We start from the raw sequence: 21528 nt of genomic DNA, 5'->3' as shown, positions 1-21528 counted from the left end.
AGCAATAACAACAACACAAAAAAACACAGCTAATCAAACACAAGCAATGCACAAAGCAACAGTATGATTCCAATAATGTGTTTGCCACTCTTCTCTCAAGTGGCTATATATATGCACATGTCTTGTAGATATGAAGGCATGCTTTTGTGACAGAAAAATAGACTGAAGCGAAGGTGACTTGTCGCTTTTTGCTTGTGAATCACTGGGAAAGGAAATGTACATTCTCTTGGATTACCTCTCTCTCCTGAGTCTAATAGCATCAAGTGCCACAGCAGGGCACAGCACTATCTAAACTGTTTTCCAGGACTAGGGAATTAAAACAGTAGAACTTAAAGAGTGCCAACAAATCATCATACAAGTGGACTGGGGTTGGACCAGATAAGCTACCCAGCCTCCATTCTGAAAATATTTGACACATGGTGATTTTGCATCCCTACACTATTTATACTACAGCTTTTGTGCAATAAAGGGAAAGCATACTATAAGCAGTGCAGGATGTGAGTTCAGGGGCTTCATACAAATAACTACGTTAACTGGCTTCTATTAAATAGTTAAGAAAAGGCCTGCAATCTGCATCAAAACATTCACAAAAGTTAGTTAAGCAAGGCTGGCTGAGAACAGTTTCTGTGAAAAAAAAACAAAAAAATTAAAGACACTGGTAATGTATTTCCCTAAAATCAGTCTTGGAGTCTTGGAGCACAGAATGCAACTCAATAAAAATAAATTTTCTGGGGACTATTTAATGTAACACTGCGGTGAAGCTCAGTTGTAAAACCCACGAAGGAAAGGAGAGAAACAGCCGCCCAAATAAAAAAATAACCTACGCCTGAAAGAGGCCCGAGTATAATGTATGTTCACACACCCACAAGCAATCGCAGGATGAAAAACAGCTTACATGGGTTTTCATTTCACCACTGAGAGGATTAGCCATTTAAATGCATTGCTTGTTGGATTTCACCACCTAACAAGGTCAGCTTAGTTAGCAAGTACTGACATGACAGAAACAAAAGCCACAGATTGCTCGGGCTTCTCTAGTACCACCTGGGCTGGCTTTGGCACGGTACTAAGAGTTGTTGAGTTCATAGTGTATCATCTGATGTTATAAAATGCTTTCAAGCAAGTGGTTTAATTGCTATGTCTGCATTTTCACATGTCACATTTTAAAGCCTGTCTGAACTGTAATGAATGTAGACCCCTTTGATCAAGTCAATAAAAGTTTAATACCTTCTTGGTGTTACAATTTTCCTCCTTTCTATGAATATGACTTGCTCTGATGGCATTTGAGTGATATTACTTTGATACTATGTTTCCCTCTGACCAGATTTTTTAAATTAAATGTGTCTTCCATCATCTTTGACTGTTTTCTCAATTAGTTTGTCACTAGGGGCTGATATTCAAACACCACTGCTTGTCTTTAATTTAGCCATTCAGATTACCACAAATACAGAAATAGAGAAATGGAAGAAAAAGAAAGCAAACTGCACAGCACTTTTACAGAAAGCATGCTTACAGTGAGGGAAAAAAGTATTTGATCCGCTGCTGATTTTGTACGTTTGCCCACTGACAAAGAAATGATCAGTCTATAATTTTAATGGTAGGTGTATTTTAACAGTGAGAGACAGAATAACAACAAAAAAATCCAGGAAAATGCATTTCAAAAAAGTTATAAATTGATTTGCATGTTAATGAGTGAAATAAATATTTGACCCATTCGACAAAACCCTTGTTGGCAATCACAGAGGTCAGACGTTTCTTGTAGTTGGCCACCAGGTCTGCACACATCTCAGGAGGGATTTTGTCCCACTCCTCTTTGCAGATCCTCTCCAAGTCATTAAGGTTTCGAGGCTGACGTTTGGCAACTCGAACCTTCAGCTCCCTCCACAGATTTTCTATGGGATTAAGGTCTGGAGACTGGCTAGGCCACTCCAGGACCTTAATGTGCTTCTTCTTGAGCCACTCCTTTGTTGCCTTGGCTGTGTGTTTTGGGTCATTGTCATGCTGGAATACCCATCCACGACCCATTTTCAATGCCCTGGCTGAGGGAAGGAGGTTCTCACCCAAGATTTGACGGTACATGGCCCCGTGCATCGTCCCTTTGATGCGGTGCAGTTGTCCTGTCCCCTTACCAGAAAAACACCCCCAAAGCATAATGTTTCCACCTCCATGTGTGACGGTGGGGATGGTGTTCTTGGGGTCATTCCTCCTCCTCCAAACACGGTGAGTTGAGTTGATGCCAAAGAGCTTGATTTTGGTCTCATCTGACCACAACACTTTCACCCAGTTCTCCTCTGAATCATTCAGATGTTCATTGGCAAACTTCAGACGGGCCTGTACATGTGCTTTCTTGAGCAGGGGGACCTCGCGGGCGCTGCAGGATTTCAGTCCTTCACGGCGTAGTGTGTTACCAATTGTTTTCTTGGTGACTATGGTCCCAGCTGCCTTGAGATCATTAACAAGATCCTCCTGTGTAGTTCTGGGCTGATTCCTCACCGTTCTCATGATCATTGAAACTCCACAAGGTGAGATCTTGCATGGAGCCCCAGACCGAGGGAGACTGACAGTTATTTTGTGTTTCTTCCATTTGCGAATAATCGCACCAACTGTTGTCACCTTCTCACCAAGCTGCTTGGCGATGGTCTTGTAGCCCATTCCAGCCTTGTGTAGGTCTACAATCTTGTCCCTGACATCCTTGGACAGCTCTTTGGTCTTGGCCATGGTGGAGAGTTTGGAATCTGATTGATTGATTGCTTCTGTGGACAGGTGTCTTTTATACAGGTAACGAGCTGAGATTAGGAGCACTCCCTTTAAGAGAGTGCTCCTAATCTCAGCTCGTTACCTGTATAAAAGACACCTGGGAGCCAGAAATCTTGCTGATTGATAGGGGATCAAATACTTATTTCCCTCATTAACATACAAATCAATTTATAACTTTTTTGAAATGTGTTTTTCTGGATTTTTTTGTTGTTATTCTGTTAAAATACACCTACCATTAAAATTATAGACTGATAATTTCTTTGTCAGTGGGCAAACGTACAAAATCAGCAGGGGATCAAATACTTTTTTCCCTCACTGTATATAAAGCAGAAGCACAAACAGGCAACCAAGAAATACCCCCCCCCAAGACCAAAACAAAATGTATCTACCTGTCGGTGTGAAGGTAAATGATGGGACTGAAAGTGCAAAAAAGGAGAAAAATAAAGCATGTTATTAGTCTTGTAAACAGTGAAGTCTTCATTATGTAGTACCAGAATAAACTTTATTAATATAAATCCTGTTTTAAAGTATAATATCTGCCCCACCAGAGACAAAATAATACTTTTAATAAGCAGAAACAGTAGTACATGTTAAGACTGACACATATTATATATAATATTATATAATACACAGGCCTTGGCTGGTTCTGTTATTTCCAGTCAGTGGTAGTGAACTGATTGCCAGGGTTTGCCACATTACGTCCTTCTCTATAGTGGACCACTTTGATCACCCCATCTTAACAGCAGCTCCTGCTGAGTAAGGTGAGACCAGGGGCAGCTGCAGTTTCAACTTTAGACCCTGGCTGTCAAGGCCTGCTGCTTCTGGGTCATTAGTGCCATGGTACTCAGAACACGTCACGGATGTTTCAATTACCACAGTCAAAGCACAAAGAGCCACCCTGCAAAGAAATAAAAGCTCTTTTTCACATTCAGTCTGGTGAAAACTGTGACAAAAAGACCCATGTTCCCCCCATTGTCAGGGACCAGTTTTGTAAAGCGCTGGCATGTCAGCACTACTGATGGTCATGTGGTCTTATTTCCATACTAGTGCTTTATCAATAAAGCTAGTGATGTGTTACTAGGATAAAGAATGTAACACTCGGACCTATAGTTGACATGGAAGCAAGGAACATTTTAGATGGAACTATATGATGGTGTATCTGAGCACAGACAACAATGCACAATTTAGGTCTCATCCCGTGAAAGGGAATCCAGAAAAGTTCTTGCTTTTTCCTTTTGTTTATTACATAATATTCTTCTGAAGTAGAAAAAGACTGAACTCGAGAATTGAAAATGCTACACAAGCACAGCAGTGAAGATGAAAGAACAAAGAGAAGAAGAAAAACAGCAATGAGAGCAATGTGTCAACAACATTAATTTCCCATTTCTACCTTTAAGGCTTTATTGCGAGTGCTAATGTGAAAGTATACTTCCTCATAGGGCTGCAACATCTGATGGTATGCAGCTTGGAAATACAATATTTAACTGATCTTCTAGTCATTTCTAGTGTTACGTGCTTGCAATTATGGCATGTTTCCTCTGATATAAAATGTCACACGGAGTGGTTCACACGGAAAAAAGAAAAACGAGGAACCCTGTCCATACACGACTAGGTACATTTAAGTGTTGCAGTAGACCTAACAGTAAAACAGTAGATTTAGAATCTCACGATAAAGCTCTTTAGCCACAGCCTTGCAGGACTCCTGCCATGTTGATTCTGTTTCAGTGTCAGACAGTGGAAGGCCTTGTTTTAATTTCTTCCTCGATCAGGAGCATACCGGTGTCTGTAGAGGGTATCTGTGTAATCTTTGTAGGATTTTGAGGATAAGTGATGGAGAAATCAATGTAATCGTTTTGTGTGTGTTCACCTAAGAGGCACTTCACATGCTAATATGTCCATGTGTGCTTGCAGGCAAAATGTGAGCAAATGATAAATGGGATGCTAATACAGGGAGGCTGTGGTGTCTGCAGCCATATCACGTCCCCGTTTGCCCTTGTTGGATCTGACTTTTTCTTCTTCTTCTTCTTCAAAAAGAAAAAGGGGGGTTGTGTTCAGTGCTAAGAAATTTTCAATGATAAACATGCTACCTTCCCTGAAAACATTGTTGATCAAATTATCTTTTCTTTCCCCTCTCCTGCATGTATTTCATTATCAATGCTTTTAAAATACAACCTTGGCTTTCCAGCGACTATCCAATTCATACGATGTCCTTCAGACACCATCACAATCTTCATCAGCCAAAATGATATTGTGCTATCTTTCATCTAGGTCTTTTCATCTTGCAAACAATTTATCAGGATGAATTAAAAAAAAAAAGAAAAGAAAAATACTGCCATGGTTACAGTACTTCCTGAATTCTGGGTGTCCATATATCCTACACGCTCAGGGCAGGGTGTTGAAAAAAATGAACATTGATTTAGAACGTTTGAAAAAGTACAAGGACATTTTGAAGGAGAAGAAAAGAGCTTGTCAATGCTTTTTGAAACTGGTTGGTAAATGATGTATTGACATCGTAATATACACAGGGCACACGTCTAAAGCCTAAGCTCCCTGCACCCCCCGACCCCCTCTCCGCTGTGAAGAGACACCTTTGTGAGCTGCTATTATACAAATATTCTACCTAAAATAAGAACTACAAGGAGGTGGGATACTTCAGCAGCTGTAATGCCTGCAGCTAGACATTTAAAAATAACATAATTGGAGTTTTAATACTGTCACTGTTGTGGAACAGCACTGGGGTTCATAGGCCCATACATTTCTGGCTCTGAAGAAAACATATATTATTTTCTCATCTGGGCTTTTCTACAAGAAGTAAGAAAGTTTCACACACCCAGCCATAACTCTCCCCTGGACATTATACTGTATATAAAAGCAGTGGAAAAATGCAATTGTAGCGTTGGCAAACAAGAAAGCAGGAACCCATTTGTCGGGGGTTAAATGAAGAACACGCACTGCAGCCCTATTAGTCTTTCCATTGCACCAGCAGATGATGTTTTACAGGGTTCCACTTCTCTTGTGGGAGTTGATTACAGCGTTATGCTTATTATAAGCAAGCTGGCGATTCAAGTCATGCAAAGGTTTTTACCAGGTTTTTGTGGGAAGTGAAGAAGATGCCTTTATAGCCAAAAATAATGGACACGCACTTCCAAGATGGCTGTCTCTTTATAGATATCCCATTACTGATGTCCTTATGCCAAGCAGCCTTATAACTCTGAAAATAATAATAAATCCTCAAGAATCGCAGGCCTTTTTCTTATTTAAAGGTAGGACAGATCATGTTTTTTTACCACCTGGTTTATAAGCATTTTGCTTGTTATAATCCAATACAATCTCTGCCTACAATCACTTCTGTAATTTGAAATGAAAGTAGTTTGAGGGTGAGGTAGGTGCTGCTTTGCTTGGTTGCTAGAACCCGTTTCCAAAAAGGCTTTGTGGATCGCAGTTGGAAATTTCTCCACAGCCACCGTCTATGATGTCTCAAAGGGTTTGTCACAGACTGCACACAGATCCCTTCTTCTCCTCTCGCTAATGAGACTGTCACTCAGCAGTTCATTTAGAAGACACACTTGTATTCTTTTGCGACTTTCATATGCCGCTCCCAGCTGTTATGCTGGTGGGATGCTGGCAGAATGTGTGCCAACATCTTGAGATGAACTACGGCTTCATCACCATCTCTGTTTAGATTTTTCCATTAGTATGAGAGCCAACTCTCATGCTGTCATCAGTACTCAGGATTTTCTTTTGCTTTCCTTTCTTTTCTCCTTAAATTTTTCATTTGAGGCCAAATCATTGGACATTTTTGAGATCATTGCAAATGGTTTTCAATGGGATATGTTTCTTACCAAACTCTTGAATTACACCTACTTGGGTGTATTAGTTACAAACGAGGTGGTGAAGTTTCTTCCCTTGTATAGGAAAGGTACCATTTATTTTTGTACCCAATTGGTTTTATCTCTCTCTGTTCTTCCTCTGGCATCCAGGGAGATAGCTTTCGATGTCTTCTCATGGATGTAGTCATGGATTAAGGGTATATAAATATAAAACATCTGACACATTTCTGAAGAAGATTATAGTATCTTTCTTGTGCAAAACCGTGGGTGATAAGGAAGAGGCAATAAAATCTGGAGATGTCCAAATTCTCCCAATCTCTCTGGTTAAACTCAGGAACTCTGACCCATAAGTACTGAATGGAATGAAGGTGTTTGTCTCTGATTATCACTGAATTACACAAAACCACTTAACTTTGTCACAATTAAATGCTTTCAGGCCTTCACAATTGATGATGTAAACCCTGCTTCACGAGGGCTCTCCAGGACCTAGGCTGGAACCCCACCTTGCTTTGTACTGTATAAAACATCCAATTTAGGTTTGAAAAATGCTCCAAAATCTAATATTCACCTTTCCGTATCCCAGCATAGCTGCTGCTCAGTCCACTTCTTTTCTTCCGGTGTCGGTATAACCAGATGCTGAAGACCATCAAGATAATCCAGCACGCAGCTCCAATTCCAGCGATAAAGGCAGGCTGCTTCACTACATCTGAAATCTGCTGGGAAAGTGTGCTCACCGTCTCCTCGTTCTCTGTGATCCTTCCTGAGGAGTCTAACCAGCAGGGAAGAGAAGAAGAGCAGTTGGTTCGAGTGATGTTCAACACCAAACTTCTAATGAAAGATTAATGCTACTACAGACCTTTTGTTTTTACTTATCCAAAAATTAGTCCTATGAGGAAACCTGGCTAAAGAGGAGGTGTAAATATTAAAAAAATATGTCAAACACTTATTTTCCGATAAATGAAAACATTGTTAATCTTAAATGTGTCACATAGTGAAGACTGTAGAAAGAGATTCAAAGTTACCAGGGAAGTTATCCCATGTTTTATACATGTATATTAGGCAGGTCCAATTCTTAAAAATACAGCACTACATAGATATGTTATGCAAGCTGTAAAGCTTGTCACTCCACAGATGATTTGTGTGAGAACAGAAACCAACAAAATCACATCCAAACACAATTACATCATCTTCAGCTATAGAAGTGGATAGGGATGTAAGCATTTAACTTTAATTAGCAGTTATATAACTCATAAATGTTTACATAACTTGCAACACTTTGGAAACAGCAGTCTGGGGTTTCTAGTTTAGTTAAATTATAATTTCTCCAGGACTACTTTGCCAAACACAAAACTGCAGCAAGCAGCAATTTCTGACTGTGCCCAAATCAGAGACTTCGATTTTCATTCTAAGAGAAAGAGCATTTGACTGTTTTTAATCTGTTTTGGGATTAGCCGTGAAAATTGGCAAATTGTCAGTTAGCATCCACTGAGCAGCTCTCAAATCTTGTAATTGGTGGCATATGATTTCAGTGTGGATTTGATGTGTTGCTGCTAGTGAGCACTTCCCTGACAGCCTGGGCAAATCAGGCATTGTGCCACACGAGGCAAAAGGGCAAGGCTATAGATGCATCAAGCACTACTTCGTATGTCAGTGTTGTAGACTAAAGCAAAGAGGCACCTGAATGTATGACATCTTGAGAGAACAGTTTCTGCACAATGTGACATTAACTGCACATGTAAGGAGTCCTACTTAATTCTGTGCCTCATACTCAATTAATGTAAGTAATTTATGTGAAGGTATTGCAAATATATTGCCTCTAAAATACAAAGGATGTTGATTCTGCCGTTTCTGTTAATTCTGAAGACTAGAGAATACAAAAAGGGAGATTGCAACATTGTGTGATGCTTAGTGTAAAATGTGGAAATGGTAAGATGACGGTATATGTATAATATACCTAAATAATAAATACATATTGTAGATGCAAACTCACATATGTCTATGCAGTATGTGTGTGTAAGTGTAGCATATATACAGTTAGATCCATACATATTTGGACAGTGATACAATTGTCATAATTTTGGCTCTGTACACCACCACAATGGATCTGAAAGGAAACAATCAAGATGCGCTTTAAGTGCAGACCTTCATCTTTAATTTGAGGGTAGTTACATCCAAATTATGGTGAACTGTGTAGGAATTACACCCATTTGTATATGTGGTCCTCCCAATTTTAGGGGCTCAAAAGTATTTGGAGAAACTAACATAATCATTAATTAAATTGTGAGTTTCAATACTTGGTTGAAATCCTTTGCAGCCAATGACTGCCTGAAGTCTGGAACCTGTAGACATGACCAGATGCTGGGTTTCTTCCCTGATGATGCTCTGCCAGGCCTGTATTGCAGCTGTCTTTAGTTCCTGCTTGTTCTTGGGGTGTTTTGCCTTCAGTTTTGCCTTCAGCAAGTGAAATGCTGCTCAATTGGATTCAGGTCAGGTGATTGACTTGGCCATTGCACAACATTCCACTTCTTTGACTTAAAAAAGACGTGGGTTGCTTTCGCAGTATGATTCGGGTCATTGTCCATCTGCACTGTGAAGTGCCGTCCAATGAGTTTTGAAGCAACTGGCTGAATCTGAGCAGATAATATAGCCCTTCAGAAATCATCCTGCTGCTTTTGTCAGCAGTCACATCATCAATAAATACAGGGGAACCAGTTCCCTTTGCAGCCATACATGCCAATGCCATAACATGCTTCACAGATGAGGTGCTATGCTTCGGATCATGAGCAGTTCCTTCCCTTCTCCATACTCTTCTCTTCCCATCATTCTGGTACAAATTGATCTTTGTCTCATCTGTCCATAGGATGTTGTTCCAGAACTGTACAGGGTTCTTTAGATGTTTTTTGGCAAACTCTAATCTGGTCTTCCTGTTTCCTGTTTACATCTTGTGGTAAACCCTCTGTATTTACTCTAGTGAAGTCTTCTCTTGATTGTTGACTTTGACACAGATATGCCTACCTCCTGGAGGGTGTTCTTGATCTGGCCAACTGTTGTGAAGGGGTTTTTCTTCACCAGGGAAAGAATTTCGGGCCTTTTGGTGTTCCTGAGCTCACCAGTGCGTTCTTTCTTTTTAAGAATGTTAAAAAGAGTCGATTTGGCCACACCTAATGTTTTTGCTATCTCTCTGGTTGGTCTGTAGGCAAAACTGAAGGCAAAACGCCCCAAAAACAAGCAGGAACTAAAGACAGCTGCAGTGCAGGCCTGGCAGAGCATCATCAGGGAAGAAACCCAGCATCTGGTGATGTCTATGGGTTTCAGACTTCAGGCAGTCATTAACTGCAAAGGATTTGCAACCAAGTATTGAAACTCACAATTTAATTAATGATTATGTTAGTTCGTCCAATTACTTTTTAGCCCCTAAAATTGGGGGGACCACATATACAAATGGGTGTAATTCCTACACAGTTCACCCAATTTGGATGTAACTACCCTCAAATTTAAGATGGAAGTCTACACTTAAAGCACATCTTGATTGTTTCCTTTCAAATCCAATGTGGTGGTGTACAGAGCAAAAATGATGACAGTTGTGTCACTGTTCAAATATTTATGGACCTAACTGTATGTGCGCATGAGTTTGTTTTGCATTTCATGAAAAAAAATTGATTGCTCCATATGGTTTTGTTAATCAGTACAATCTTTTGAAAAGAATGACTTGTGTGTCCAGTAAATAAGTGGGTCATGAATACTGACCTTTAAATCAGCTGAAGACTCATATACAATCAAATGTACATAACTGAAAGACTGGCTTTCCTGGTACAACATTAATGCAGTTAATGATATAAACATGGCCTCCACTAAAAAAACTACTTTTAATGTTTTTATGGAGTTGATTTCACTTAAATTATAAATCAGGCAGGAAATTATTTGAAAAATAAAAATGAAAAACATTCCTTAATGTCTGCTTGAGGCCAGCCATAATGTTGCTTAAAGATTACATGTATAAACATTATTATTATTTTTTTTCCAGGTCATTCTCAGATGAAAACGGTTGAGAAAACTTCTTGTGCTTTCCAAATCTGTGTCAGGTCTGCACAGAAAGCCAGTGTTACTTGATGTCCCCCCCCCCACCCCCCCCCCTTTATGCTCAGATGAAAGACGATCACATCTCCCCAAAGAAATTTCTTCTTGTTAACTTGCAAGTTTTTTTCTGCTTCTATTTCATGTTGTAGCCCTTTTATCTTTCCAGAGACTAACAGTACTCCAGAGGCTCACGGGTTTGCCAGTGCAGCATTTTTCTTCTATCCAAGCCTGCGCACAGTAGTCTTTCTTTCTATCTGTGCACTCCTGGTTTATTGATTTCATGGTTATTTGGGTAAGGTTAAGTTGGGTTGTGTAGGACAGTGTGGTGAAGTACCATTATATGACTAACCAGCTCGCTGAGAGAAGCAGGCCTTGGCTGACTACACCAGGGTGTGACAAATGCACTGTAATCCCTCTCTGTGCTTTCCTCTTTCTTGGATATCAAAAAGCAACAAATGCTCAGGTTTTACCTCCATTGAAAATATATAGATTCAGCTATCTGCACGGGCTTTCTCCCCCATTTATCGCACTGAAACACTCAGGGGGCATTTTTCTTCCCTTGTTAAAATTTGAAAACCGCTTAGGTTTAGAAATAAATGTAAAATGACACTGCTCCTGCTGTGGCCTTAAAATGGAACATTATGGATCCAATCTTGAGTGAAATGCTATACTTGTAAAAATGATGCATAAATGAAATGCTGTGCCAGATTTTCTGTTCACTTGGCTTTATGGTGTATTTGTATTTTGGTAGGGCTCATGAAAGATGATGGCTTAGGAAGTGGGTGAGCACAGCCTCTTTACTGGTGGTACAGGACTCTCACTCCCAATGACAATGAAGGTTTCTTTTCTGTTGGTCCCATCAGGAGGTAAAGTTAAAAAGCAGTCTAGCCTTCCTCTTAAAACACTTAAAAAAAATACTGTTTGTGGGTTTGGGGTTTGATTTATCAAGGTGCTAGCGTTATGAGCACAAATGGTGACCTAATAAAGAGAACTTATTTGCATGATTTATGAGTTATAACATTAATATGCTCAATTTCTCTCAATTGTCCTTTAAAATATGACTTAACTGTTGGTCAAAATACATCAAAGTCTCTCTCCATGGAAGAAGCACAGTAAGACAGTAACAGGCAATGTGACAGTGTCCAAATGGACTTGCTGGGGATATCTGAACCCCTGGATAAGCAAAAGACCTGTACAACATGACAATGGCAGAAAGGTGGAAATGGAAGAACAACACAAAATGTGTCTGAAGTCTGAAAACAGCCCTCTCCAAGCATACACTTCTCTGGATCCAAAAGCCATGTCTGAAACCCTAGCCAATGGGATCTTTCTCCACATTGGGATGAACAGAGAGCTCCAGGGCCAGGAGCCTTATATAGCTGAACATTCGACTCTAAACGCCTCTCAATCACTACATAAGTACACCCCTAACTCACTTGATAGCTGGATTCGCAGCTGGTATTAGTGTCATGTTATACACAGGCAACTCCCATCACTCTCCATGAGAAAGGTACAGCTGGCTGGATCTGGAACAACTGTTAATGATACCAAGGCACCATTCTTTACCCGTCTCATCATTGGTTTCCAGTCAGGAGTTCAAAACTCTTCCCCTACCTTAATGAACTCTCCACAACATTGGTCCTGGTTGCCTCTCTGATAACCACTACAACCATAATCTCAAAAAAGATCTACATCTCACCTGCTCTTCAACTTTGTAATAGTCTATTAATTTGCTGCCTAGGCCTCTTTCTATTAAGCTAAGATTGTTTTGCTTCCTTGTATTAAAAGCTTGCTTCGGTTTTCTTTTTAATCATTATGGGGATTTTCTTCACAGTTTAATTAATTCATTTATTTATTTTACTTGATTGTAGTATTTATAATTTTCCTGCTGCACTTTGACTTCATCCTTTAGTTATATGACTTTTAAAGGGCTTTGAGATATGCTCCCCATTAAATAGAAGTATATAGAGGTAAAAAAAGAAACAAGATTGACTGCAAAACCTCTAAGGAACATACTTCTGTTCCCAGCATCACATTTTTTTTCTGCACCCCAGGACTATGGGAGTAGTAACTTCTACACTTTACATGGGACATTTACATTCTACAATGATACACTTTTTTGGATCAAAGCCATTTAATTATGCTACTTGCCTACTGAATTTATGTGGGAAATGTTTCCTTTTTATGGCCTCATGTATCCTAAGGCAAAAATAGTTTTTAAAATGACAACAAACCTCACTAAAGGATTGTTCAGTGTTACATTTGAAAGACAATAACAAAAAAAATAAAGTGTCCTGTTTTTAATGTCCTACACCGGAATAATATAATGATATTCAAACAATATCAATGTTCCATAAGTCAAATCATTTTATCATTATACATAATATTATGTTGCATGAGTGGCTTTTGAAACTACAGTTCCTGAAAATAAGATATTATTTTTAAAGTACAAGACAGAAGTCTCTACAAATAAATCTTAAGGCAACCAATTCAGTTCCCAAGGGCCTCAGTGATTCTGTTATTCACTGCAACCTGAATTCTATTCACTACTTAATATAATTTATTTATTATAACTTACTGTTTATTCAACAGGCCACAATTACCTTCTTCTCCTTGTCCTTAGCAGGTGAAAGAGAACAAACCTTCTGAATCCTGCCCTCAGAGTCAAGATTTGGTGCCTAAACTATATTAATTGTGTCACTGATGTTGTATAGTTGGGTTTCAGAAGAAAACATGTGAGTATTGGGAGGGGTGTTGTGGGAGTTCAGAGGGCAGGTATAAAGGCATGACTCACCAAGCTGGATGAACCTCAGCTCACTCTTCACCCCCGGGCCTGCTCCGGTGCTTGCTGCCACCTCCACGCTGTAGCGGATTCCCGGGGACAGGCTGGGAATGACCACCGAGAATGTGGTGCCGTCCACTGTCCTGTTGATGTGGTACTTGCTCTCGTTTCCAAGGCACCAGATCTGCACAGAAAGACAGACAGAGTCAAGCTCAGATCCAAGTAAACGTGGACAAAACGAGCACAAATATTTGTGTTGGTTTCCCTATTTAACTTAATTGAAATCACAACCACAAACCCTCTCTGTGTTTTAAAATCTCGCACACAACTCCAGCTTTACAGGGGAAGGAGACTCTGGCCAGTAAATAGTTTTGAACTTTACTTGTTTTAGCTTAATACTCAGCTTCAAACTATAATATGCTGACCACTAATTCTCTCTCATTAAATGCAGTCTTTTGCTGCTGGAATATGTTTCAGCCATGTGTCTGTGATTTCCTATCATCTGTTTGAAAGGAAGATAATATTACAGTCCATAATGATCTATTGCTTGTTTGTTTAATATTGTTTTAATGATGTCTGTGGTTTGTGTTATGTAGGAACATTACATTGCTCTGATGCGTTCCCCTATTTCTTGGGAATGACAGAAGAGTACAATGGGTGAAACAAAAACTGCAAAAAATAAATAAACCAGTTGTGCATGAAAATATTACTCTGAACACATAAAAAGCTGATACAGAAACATGTTGGGCAAATTACAGAACAGTCTGCAACTTTTTAACCCAAACCTGTTGAAAGCAAAGTCTAATATGCTGTTATGAGAACCTTGATGTGTCAATCTGGCAGGTTTTTACTGGACAGTTTAACATAATATTTTATCTTTGGTTGACAAGCTTGAAGAATGATTTTGCTTTAAGAATGAACTCAACCTTGCCTACCAATATACTGCAACCACGATATAAACAACAGTGTGCATTAAATGTCAATCAAGTTAAAAACAAAGCTTAAGCTGGTTACAGTTTATTGCAGTTACAATAATCTTTATATGCAAACAACTGCAGTCTCTCAAGCAAAATAAGATTTGGCACAAAAAGTCTCTTCTGGTTCGGTCTAAAATAATACATACATCCTGTTACTTCTCTTTCTTTGTCTTGAATTCCACTTATCCTATACTGACATTATTTTGGTTTCTAAAATAATAATAACACAAAATAGAAAAACACCTATCATTAGTGTTTTATGGTCCAGTACTACTTTTAACAGCCATGAAATTGCACTAAATTCCACCATGAGAAAAGATTTTGAATATTATTGCTTAATTGTAAAAAGGAATTCACAAAACCATTTCACTCACAGTAGTTGGCGTTCAACAGCTGTGCCTCGTTAATAAAAAAAAACAACAACTATGGATTATTCTTATTTTTATTTTAATTAGAGGGATATTCCCCTCTTCAGTAACATAAGAACATTATTTATGTTTAAAAGGATGTGAATTAAATTAGTTAAGAGTAGGCAAAACAGGTTAATTATTCTATTAAAGTAATTCCAGGTGAATGATAACTAGATTAAGCTTCATATAACTAAATGTCTTGAAAGAATGCAATTTGCTGAAAAAAATAATAATCCATTGTTGTAACTGAAATTAACAATTTCTACCTTCTCTATGGCTATGTGGTTTAATTTAAATTGTAATATCTTCCCTTTTCTAAAACAAAATGTAAAGTTCACATTTATTGGCTTTTTAAAAAGGATGATCGGAGGCTGCGTAGTTGGAAATTATAGTTGTTGTATGTCAACAATCGTTTCTGAGAGAATTGAGTCACATTAATTAGAAAAAGGGATCAATTATGCTTAGCTTTTTAAACAATCTCTTTGCAACCTACCAAAATAAACTGAAATAGTTTTATCAGTGCATTCCTATTCCCTTGGATTGTTACTACTCTTTGTGTAGATAGGCTTGTGAAGGAGTTCATGTGACAGCATTGAATTTATTCCAGCAGATGGAGCTGTCTCTCCATGATGATCTTTTCCAGCATCACGCTGCAGGGATTTGGGAGATGCACACTACCTTGTACTCCTTTACCACTCCATTCTGGAACTCCTCTGGGGGTGGTTGCCAGGATACCAGGATAGCTGTCCCATTGTCATCGTTCTTTGTTACGGTGACTCCTTGGGGAGGGGCGCTGGGAGCTGTACCGAGGCAAACAGAGACAGCCAGTCACTATGTATAGATGACAAACACCTTTCTTATCCCTAGAAAAATGCATGCACAGTCAATCTGTTAGATTATAGTGGTTTTTTGCAAGCAACCCCATGCACAACTATTGTCAAGACTATTGCATGACTGTGTCAAGACTCATAATATATATATATATATATATATATATATATATATATATATATATATATATGTAAGACAGAGCAGGAGGGATTATAGCAGAATGAGCAAATTAAAACACATAGTGAACATATTTGCAGATGAGATTCATCCAATTATTCTGAAGACATGCCTGCTTGTCATTTTTAGCCATTTTTAACCATTCATTTAACAAGTTTTATCCAATAAAAGCAGACTGCAAAATAGTCAATATTAATACAATACACACAAATGAATCCTTCAGACCAAGAACCATATGTGTGAAGTAGTTCTGACACCCCCTGTATAAAGTGTGTGTTTTTCAGACAGTGGCCCATGTTTCATTAAATGCTTTAGCATGTTTAAATTATCTTGAATATAATAAACTAACTGAACTTACAAATTGTAAAAAACAACAACACCCAAATCACTCTGAAGTTAATATCATAGTTCTGGTTTTGTTTTGTGGACCATAGCTTGAAGACATGTATTGAAAATGTAATGAATTATGACATGTCAAAAAAACATATAATAGAGTGTGCATTTCTTATTGTTCACTGTGCTGTTAAAAACTGCGATGTAAAAACCACTTGTGGGGATTTGTGGTGAGCCTAGCCCAGTGAGTATAATTAAACTGAATCAATTAAAAGCACTCTGTAGAACACAAAGTACTTAATCATTTTGTAATGTATATTCCAATAAGCATATCCTAATAGGCCTAGAGGTGTTCATGTACTGAAAATAATAATAATAATAAAAAAAATACTAACTAGAACAACACTGTAGCAAATAATTTTGCCAATGCATTTGTGAATTACATATTTGTAAATGATAGCCGTGCATACCTTCCTCAAGGGTTGTAGCCAGCTTCACCTCACTGTCCGCCCCCTGGAACTCGTTAAAGAAGGGACGCACTTTGAACTCATACACGACTCCTTTCTTGAGCTGAGGGATGATCGCACTCTCTTCCCCAGGGGTTCTCACTTCAAACATGGACCACTCTGACTTTGTCTGGCCTTCTACTGATGCTCTGTACATTATTTTATAGCCTTGGATGTACTGGGACTGCTGCTCTACCTAAAATGTACACCAGATATGAAAAGGACAGTGAGAAAGTCAACACTTATTTTAAATCACACAATAGTGCTTCTGTCAGCTTTTGTTAATTATTTTTATTTATATCATTTATGCAAACTATAGGTGTAATAAGATTATAAATAAAGTGTCATTCACATTTATAAAAAGTGAAGGTATGATCATTTTAACACCATTAATTGTTTTATCTTTTAATGACACAATGACACAGTTCAGAGTGCCTGTCTTTAAGACATCTACTGGTTAAAAAAAATAAATGCAAGAATCTGAAATATAGAGCAGTCAGTGAACCTGATCTTAGAGCTTTCGATGTAATGTAACTCAACATTTTCTTCTTTTCACAAAAACACTTCTGAGTTCACTTCTGTGCATTTTTAACATTCTCCATTGTGTGGCTCTCTGCTGTGAGTTTGCTTAAGTAAATAAACAGATAAATAAATAAATCTTTGCCTCAATTTTATTGCTCACATTACTGAAAATTGAGCACAGCAATGATCACCCATGACTTTTGACCACAGAAAAGTCATAACACTTGCTAAGTTTCTCTCTTTCCAGAAGCGGTTAAAGGGCACACCAGAGGGTCATGCACCTAAAACACTGCATTTAAGATGACGCTGGGAAAAGAACTATGGACTATTTAATCAGCTGTGGCAACACTTAGGGAGCATAATACTATATTTTGTAGAATCCTACACTTTGTTCTTAAGTACTAATACCATAATCATCACTAATGGAAACACACAGAAACATAGGTCTATTTGTAGAGATATTCCACAGTAGATTCCTGTACTTTGTACTCTCCAATTTCACAGCAACATGCAATCTGTTGTTTCAGGTTCATTGTTTGGCCTTTAAATGTACCCTATGTAATAAAGATCTCCAAAACAACAAAGTGCAAATCATGTTGAGTGATGCAAATACAATGTTCTTTATCTTCAGTTTAAAGAGTTTCAATAAGATAAATCACTTAGGAGAGTTGATTAGGAAACAAATAAACAACCCCCCCCCCCCAAAAAAAAAAAAATCAGAGGTCTAGACAGAGTCAAATCCTAGCCAAACAAGGGTTAACTTTCCTTACACAATTCTTTCAGAAACCAAACGATGAGATCATAATAAAGTGGTTCCTAAATGTCTGCAATTCGTTAGACATCAACAGCCTGTCCAAAACAGCAGAGCTGGCATTATTACTGCCAGTCTATACGCGTCTGGCAGAAAGGGTAATTTACAATTAGTCAGACAATTAAACAACATTCCAGTCTATACTCTAAATGAAAGTTATTTTTGAATATGTCTGTGTTAAGGGCACTCACTGTGTAGATAGTGAACAATATAGCCTTTTCCATTGCTTCAAAGTGCTTATGAGCATTATAACTGTCAATACAAATTGTATTTTTTCTGTAGTGGTTTGGAAGAACATTTTACTTTTGCACAAGGTTTTGTTTTTCTTTGTTTTCAATTAATGTTAAGTATTACCATGAAGCCAATATCGCTGTAGGAAGGGAAGGAGAACCTTGTAAATTCTGAGATCAGTCACTCCTTACAGAACCCAGCAACATTTACTTTACTCCATCAGAACACACCCTAAACACACAATTTCTGCACAAAACCATATATCTTTATATATGGTTCACTTAGGAAGCAGTTAGGAAACTCCCTTGCGTTATAGGAACATATTTAAAAAATATATTCTAAGCAAAAAGGTATATAGAGCTATAAAATAAATAAATTAATACAAATGTAATGTTACAAAGCAAATACTTTAGGTTATGGTCGAAGGGACAATTGTGCTATCTGAACATGCATGTATTTTGTATTCTACCTACAGAGAAGATTTAACTTTTTCCTTTAATTAATTACAACTGAGCCCAAGGTTCACAGATTCAAATACCTGACTTTAATAAACCCGGAACATCTACATTAATTATTGACGTTGCTTCTGGATGGATCTGGATGCTTACTTTTTTCCTTAGTTTAACTGTCCAGTATTTTTCTCCATCTGAAGACATTTCACCAAAGCTTTTTTGTGAATAGTGTATTTTATTTTTTCATTCCCAAACCATTTTGGAAACTGATAAAGGATTAATTTAATGTGGAAAAATAAAAGGGATGTTTTTTTGTTTTTTTTACTGCTCTGGTTTCCCGTTTGCTTTATTTCTCAAGTGTATGACACTTAAGCACCACTTCAAGGACTAAGTATACATCATACCTCGGGTTCATGCAAACTTTTATGTTATTGGAGGCATTGCAATTAGGTTAAGTGGAGCCAACATGTCAACCCGGAGCTTAATCCAGCAGTTCTTTGCCTTTCCTGTTTGGAGCCTCCAGGTAGTACAGCAAGGAAAGCATAATAAACTAAGCTATGCAGAGAGACTGGCCCTTGGCCCATTCTTGAGAATGTCATCAACATTTCCACCATATCCTTTCCTTTGGCTGTTTTGGTTAACTATACATTTCATTCAAGGTAGGCCACAATACACAATGTACTTAACAATGTGACTTCACCTAATACATCTTTGATTTTGCTCTTAACACCCCCACTCCTTCTGAAACAACAAAACAATAACTCTCCAATTCACATTATTGTTTCTATAATTTGTAAAAGCATCACAGATGCAAATGTGGGTGTGCAATAACAGAAAGTGCCGCATGAACTCACCGTCCACTGGATCTTGACTGAGGAGGAGGACAGAATGGTGGGGTTGTGTAGATGGATGATTACGTCTCCCAGCTCCCTCTGGATCTGTCTGTGGTCCACACCTTGACTGGTTGGTGGAATGTCTGTCAACAACAATTATGAGACACCTTAAACGTGGGTGTACCTTAAAAACAAGGCTATACAGTACTTTCATTTTGTCAGACATGGGGAATATTCAAATTATGAATTATGCTGCTCACAAATTAATAGTAGTCAGATAAGTAGTTTTGCTGTGACGAGAACACGAGTAAGGGACTACAGTATATAGCAGTATATAAGTCTGGCATGTGTGTGTGTCTGTTGCTATGGCACAATAAACAGATGTGGCCTCTGGGATTGTGATGACACAGCACTGAATTTAGTAAAGAATTATTGCTTGTACATGACCGAGCTGCCTGCTGCGTGCTTGACTTAAATCCCTCCATGCATAAAACTATTAGTGTTATCTATAGGACTGTCACTGAATTCTCTCTGTGCATCTTTTTTTATGCATAGTTTATTTTGTTGTCTTAAAGTGGAAGTATGGAGTCCCTGGGTGACACATATGGTGATGCACAACTTACATGCAAAACTAAAACAAAAAAAGCAGGTGTGTAACTGTGTAAACCACATTTAATCTCAATACAAGTTTATGTTTTTCTGCAGAGAGTGTGTAAATTCTTGAACAAGTAACAGTACCGTTCTCAGAATAATTGCAGGCACACAGCCACACAGCCTCGTGGGTTTTATTTAATCCTATCCAGGTTGGAACAAATAACTTATTGTTCCAAAGCATTATAATTTCAGTTGCCATATAAAAAAGTCACACAGTGATGCATAAAGAAAACAAAAACAACAAACTAGCATTCAATTGGAATGATCTTTTGATGATAAAAAAAAGTTTCTTGTTAGGTTTGAAGAATTCACCTTTTGCATTTCCTTTTGAGTTTATTTTATAAAAGAGAGAGAATAAAAGTCAGGCAGTGCTTTAAACCATAAAGTACACTGGTAATGGTCAGATTTGTACCTTGAGTTTTCACTGCATCCGCTATTGGGCTTGGCTCACTCAGTCCATATGCATTTGCAGCCCTCACGAGGAAAAGGTAGACAGCGCTGGGCTTTAAGCCTTTCAAAGAATAGGTTTCTGTCTTCACATGCTCTGCCACAGTCTGCCAACTGCTCCCAGATGCATGGCTGTGCAAAAGATAAGAGCAATACAGCAGTAATTACTGTACAGTTACAGTGAATATTGAGCTAATCACCATCTGCCATTTTTCTGTGTGAGCATTGTGGGAGAAATATTACCATAATAATTTTAACAAAACATGAATTATATCTGTATATATACACACACACAATGTAATCTTTCGCATTTCGTAAATCAACAAAATATCCTGGCCTCGTGTAAATACAATTTTAGCCAGTTCACAAATCACAATTTATACAATTTCTTTATAATTCTTTATAAGTCCTGCTTCAACAAAAATCATTCTACTGCTATATACACCGATCAGCCATAACATTATGACCCATGACAGGTGAAGTGAATAACACTGATAATCTCGTTATCATGGCACCTGTCAGTGGGTGGGATATATTAGGCAGCAAGTGAACATTTTGTCCTCAAAGTTGATGTGTTAGAATCAGGAAAAATGGGCAAGCATAAGGATCTGAGTGACTTTGACAAGGGCCAAATTGTGATGGCTAGACGACTGGGTCAGAGCATCTCCAAAACTGCAGCTCTTGTGGGGTGTTCCCAGTCTGCAGTGGTCAGTACCTATCAAAAGTGGTCCAAGGAAAGAAAAGCGGTGAACCGGCGACAGGGTCATGGGCGGCCAAGGCTCACTGATGCACGTGGGGAGTGAAGGCTGGCCCGTGTGGTCCGATCCAAGAGAGGAGCTACTGTAGCTCAAATTGCTGAAAAAGTTAATGCTGGTTCTGATAGAAAGGTGTCAGAACACAC

At 38.4% G+C, this 21528-nt stretch overlaps 1 protein-coding gene across 1 annotated transcript in view; it reads right to left on the bottom strand.

The window, feature by feature from the left end:
• robo1 (roundabout, axon guidance receptor, homolog 1 (Drosophila)) overlaps positions 1 to 21528 on the bottom strand; it is a 52683-nt gene that overhangs the window by 24828 nt on the left and 6327 nt on the right. Inside the window, exons 5-11 of the mRNA XM_066699946.1 lie at positions 20593 to 20759; positions 19548 to 19669; positions 16642 to 16873; positions 15509 to 15630; positions 13456 to 13627; positions 7153 to 7353; positions 3144 to 3170 (exon numbers count right to left, since the gene is read on the bottom strand). Of these exons, the coding sequence (XP_066556043.1) occupies positions 3144 to 3170; positions 7153 to 7353; positions 13456 to 13627; positions 15509 to 15630; positions 16642 to 16873; positions 19548 to 19669; positions 20593 to 20759 (1043 nt within the window). The remainder of the gene's footprint in view (positions 1 to 3143; positions 3171 to 7152; positions 7354 to 13455; positions 13628 to 15508; positions 15631 to 16641; positions 16874 to 19547; positions 19670 to 20592; positions 20760 to 21528) is intronic.

The sequence above is a fragment of the Amia ocellicauda genome, chromosome 3 (genome assembly GCF_036373705.1).
Source record: "Amia ocellicauda isolate fAmiCal2 chromosome 3, fAmiCal2.hap1, whole genome shotgun sequence".
NCBI lineage: Eukaryota > Metazoa > Chordata > Actinopteri > Amiiformes > Amiidae > Amia > Amia ocellicauda.
This window is presented reverse-complemented; position numbering and strand designations above follow the sequence as displayed.